At 50.6% G+C, this 4,577-nt stretch overlaps 1 protein-coding gene across 1 annotated transcript in view; it reads right to left on the bottom strand.

Moving 5' to 3' along the window:
- Positions 1–314: 314 nt before the first annotated feature.
- The window catches only part of LOC102292481 (mucin-5AC-like), a 10,154-nt gene continuing 5,891 nt past the window's right edge, over positions 315–4,577 (bottom strand). The window contains 3 exon segments of the mRNA XM_042217187.1: positions 315–1,029; positions 1,791–1,921; positions 2,230–4,498. Coding sequence (XP_042073121.1) covers positions 315–1,029; positions 1,791–1,921; positions 2,230–4,498 — 3,115 coding nt within the window.

Genomic DNA, 4,577 nt, shown 5'->3' with positions numbered 1-4,577 from the left:
TCTTTCATATTAATTGATTTAAAAAGATTAATTGTAATAGTTTTTTGATTTCAGTTTAATAAACATTCCAGCAAAAAGTTAGCTGCTATTCTGATACTGGTAAAACATTTGGTAATAGGCAAGGATATTCTGGTAATGGTCAATAAACTGTGTAAGAGAGCGACATGGGCTTGAGGAATTTGAAAAAGAAAACAAAGAATTTGGTTGGGGGTTTGAGGTTGGAGATGGAACTGAAAGAGAATCCAAACTCCAAATGAGGATGGAAGCTGAAGTGGTGTTCAAGTTAGAAACACTTGTTGTTGGATGAGAAGCATTTATAGCTTGAAAATTAGCCCTGAGGTAGAGCCAGTGTTGGGAGGTGTGGTGCTGGAAGGGCCAGAGGTGGTAGAGCATTTTTTGCTGGGAGCCTCTGAGGTAGTGCCAGTGTTGTAATGTGTGGTGCTGAGAGGACCAGAGGTGGTGCCAGTGTTATAGTGAGTAGTGCTGGGAGCACCAGAAGTGGTGGAGAGCATGGTGCTAGGAGCGCCAGAAGTGGTTCCAGTGGTAGAGTGAGTAGTTTTGACAGAGTCAGAGGTGGTGCCACTGGTAGGGTGAGTAGTGCTGGGAGGGATAGTGGTGTTGGAGTGCGTGGTGCTGGGAGCCTCTGAGGTAGTGCCAGTGTTGGGAGGTGTGGTGCTTGGAGGGCTAGAGTTGGTAAAGCGCGTTCTGAAAGGGCTAGATGTGGATAGTGAGTCAGATGATGTAGTCAGTGGAACTGATGTGGTAGTTAAGGGTCCAGATGTGGTAGAAGTTATGCCAAATGTTGTAGTAATAGGAAGGGATGTGGTAGTGACAGGGTCCGATGTTGTAGTGAAGGGTTCAGATGTGGTAGAAGTTGGTCTAGATCTTGTAGTAGGAGGAAGAGATGTGGTAGTGAAGCTTCCAGATGTTTCAGTATGAGAAAGAGATGTAGTTGTGACAGGGTCCAATGTTGTAGTGAAGGGGCCAGGTGTGGTAGAAGTTGGTGTGTTACTATCATTGGATGATAAGCTAAAAGGGAATGTTGCATTATAAGTAGTAACAGAGGCCACTGAAAGAAACATTCTGTGGATAAGATGCATTTCCATCTGCATTTACGCCTAACTGATATCCAGCTATTCCTACTGGTAATCCACTTCCAGTTCTGCCTACAACTCCGTCTACTGCTGGTGCACTTCCAGCACCACCTACTCCAACTCCAAATACACTTAGAGAACCTCCTACTCCTAATGCACTTGGACCTCCCCCTATTGCTGAAGCACTTGCAGCCATGATTGCAGCCAGCACACTTCCAGCTCCACCAAGTGCAACTGGAGTTCCACTCAGTATTTTTTTTAAAGTGTCTTTAAAGTCCTGAACTGAGTTTCCCTCTGGACTGACTTCATTTGGTATATTAGTTCGTTCCTTTTTGTGTTTGTCCTCATCTTGTTTCTTTTTTGTTGTGGTAGCCGTGGTTGTAGTAGAAATTGTTGTTGTAGCACTAATGGGATGTGTTGTTAAAACTCTTGAAGTCTGGGCTTTGGTAGTAGGACGAGTGGTGGTAAGGAAAGGGGTTGTTAGTCTTAAAGTAGTTAGTGTGTCTGCAGATGTAGGTATGGATGTGGTACTAGGGTGGACGGTGAAAGAGGGGGAAGTGGCAGATGTGGTAGTAGGTGGGAAAGATGTTGTAGTAACAGGAAGAAATGTTGTTGTGAAGGGTCCGGATGTTGTAGTAAGAGGAAGTGATGTAGTTCTGACAGGGTCCAATGTGGTAGTGAAATGGCCAGATGTGCTAGGTGGTCCAGATGTTGTAGTAAGAGGAAGCGATGTAGATGTCATAAGGTCCGATGTGGTAGTGAAGTGGCCAGATGTAGTAGAAGTTGGTCCAGATGTTGTAGGAGGACGAGATGTGGCAGTGAAGAGACTAGATGTGGTAGAAAGAGGAAATGTAGTAGTGCTGGAAGGGCCAGAGGTGATAGAGGGTGTGGTGCTGGGAGCCTCTGAGGTAGTGCCAGTGTTGGGAGGTGTGGTGCTGGAAGGGCAGAGATTGTGCTAGTGGTATATTGAGTTGTGCTAGGAGCACCAGAATTGGTGGAGGGCATGGTGCTGGGAGGGCCAGAGGTGGGTCCAGTGGCCGAGTGAGTAGTGCTGGGAGCGCCAGACGAGGTGTCAGTGGTAGAGTTAGTAGCGCTGGGAGCGGTAGAGTGGTGAGGTCGTGGTGCTGATAGGGACAGTCTTGGTGCCGGTGGTATAGTGCGTAGTGCTGGGTGCACCAGAAGTGGTAGAGGGCAAGGTGCTGGGAGGGCCAGAGGTGGTTCCAGTGGTAGAGTGAGTAGTGCTGGGAGGGCCAGAGGTGGTGGAGGGCGTGGTGCCCTGAGCCTCTGAGGTAGAGCCAGTGTTGGGAGGTGTGGTGCTGGAAGGGCCAGAGGTGGTAGAGCGTTTTTTGCTGGGAGCCTCTGAGGTAGTGCCAGTGTTGTAAGGTGTGGTGCTGAGAGGACCAGAAGTGGTGCCAGTGTTATAGTGAGTAGTGCTGGGAGCACCAGAAGTGGTCGAGAGCATGGTGCTGGGAGCGCCAGAAGTGGTTCCAGTGGTAGAGTGAGTAGTTTTGAGAGAGCCAGAGGTGGTGCCACTGGTAGGGTGAGTAGTGCTGGGAGGGATAGTGGTGTTGGAGTGTGTGGTGCTGGGAGCCTCTGAGGTAGTGCCAGTGTTGGGAGGTGTGGTGCTGGGAGGGCTAGAGTTGGTAAAGCGCGTTCTGAATGGGCTAGATGTGGATACTGAGTCAGATGATGTATTCAGTGGAACTGATGTAGTTTTGAAGAAACCAGATGTGGTAATAAGAGGCAGCGATGTATTTGGGATATGGACTGATGTGGTAGTTAAGGGTCCAGATGTGGTAGAAGTTATGCCAGATGTTGTAGTAATAGGAAGGGATGTGGTAGTGACAGGGTCCGATGTTGTAGTGAAGGGTTCAGATGTGGTAGAAGTTGGTCTAGATCTTGTAGTAGGAGGAGGAGATGTGGTAGTGAAGATTCCAGATGTTTCAGTATGAGAAAGAGATGTAGTTGTGACAGAGTCCGATGTTGTAGTGAAGGGACCAGATGTGGTAGAAGTTGGTGTTGTAGTAATAGGAAGGGATGTGGTAGTGACAGGGCCCGATGTGGTATTGAAGGGGCCAGATGTGGTAGAAGTTGGGCTAGGTGTTGTAGTAATAGGAAGGGATGTAGTAGTGACAGGGTCCGATGTGGTAGTGAAGCGGCCAGATGTGTATAGTGAGTCAGATGTTGTAGCAAGAGAAAGTGATGTGGTTGAAGATGGGACACATGTTGTAGTAACAGGAAGCGATGTAGATGTCATAAGGTCCGATGTGGTAGTGAAGTGGCCAGATGTGGTAGAAGTTGGTCCAGATGTTGTTGTAGGAGGACGAGATGTGGCAGTGAAGAGACTAGATGTGGTAGAAAGAGGAAATGTAGTAGTGCTGGAAGGGCCAGAGGTGGTAGAGGGTGTGGTGCTGGGAGCCTCTGAGGTAGTGCCAGTGTTGGAAGGTGTGGTGCTGGGAGGGCCAGAGGTGGTAAAGCGTGTGGTGCTAGCAGACTCTGAGGTAGTGCCAATGTTGGAATCTGTGGTGCTTAGAGGGCCAGAGATGGTGCCAGTGTTATAGTGAGTTTTGCTGGGAGAAACAGAAGTGGTGGAGAGTATGGTGCTGGGAGCGCCAGAGGTTGTTCCAGTGGCCGAGTGAGTAGTGCTCGGAGCGCCAGAGGGGGTGTCAGTGGTAGAGTTAGTAGCGCTGGTAGCGATTGAGGTTGTGGAGGGCCTAGTGTTGATAGGGCGAGTGTTGGTGCCAGTGGTATAGTGAGTTGTGCTGGGTGTACCAGAAGTGGTAGAGGGCATGGTGCTGGGAGGGCCAGAGGTGGTGTCAGTGGTAGGGTGAGTAGTGCTGGGAAGGCCAGAGGGGTTGGAGGACCTGGTGCTTGGGGGGCCAGTGTTGGTGCCAGTGGTATAGTGAGTAGTGCTGGGAGAACCAGAATTGGTGACAGGCATGGTGCTTGGGGGGTCAGAGGTGGTTCTAGTGGTAGAGTTGGTAGTGATAGCAGGGCCAGAGGTGGTGGAGGGCATTGTGCTGGGAGCGCCAGAGGTGGTTCCAGTGGCCGAGTAAGTAGTGCTCGGAGCACCAGAATTGGTGGCAGGCATGGTGCTTGGGGGGCCAGAGGTGGTTCCAGTGTTAGAGGTGGAAGTGATGGGAGGGCCAGAGGTGGTGGAGGGCGTGGTGCCGGGAGCCTCTGAGGTAGTGCCGGTGTTGGAAGGTGTGGTGCTGGAAGGGCCAGAGGTGGTGTCAGTGGTAGAGTGAGTAGTGCTGGGAGCACCAGAATTGGTGACAGGCATGGTGCTTGGGGGGCCAGAGGTGGTAGAGCGTTTGTTGCTGGGAGCCTCTGAGGTAGTGCCAGTGTTGTAATGTGTGGTGCGGGGAGGGCCAGAGGTGGTGCCAGTGTTATAGTGTGTAGTCCTGGGAGGGCCAGAAGTGGTTCCAGTGATAGAGTGAGTAGTTTTGGGAAGGCCAGAGGTCGTGCCACTAGTAGGGTGAG

This window comes from Haplochromis burtoni, unplaced genomic scaffold (genome assembly GCF_018398535.1).
Source record: "Haplochromis burtoni strain Fernald_Lab_line unplaced genomic scaffold, NCSU_Asbu1 Contig_1669, whole genome shotgun sequence".
Taxonomy (NCBI): domain Eukaryota; kingdom Metazoa; phylum Chordata; class Actinopteri; order Cichliformes; family Cichlidae; genus Haplochromis; species Haplochromis burtoni.
The sequence above is the reverse complement of the archived record's forward strand: the minus strand, read 5'-3'. Positions and strand labels throughout refer to the sequence as shown.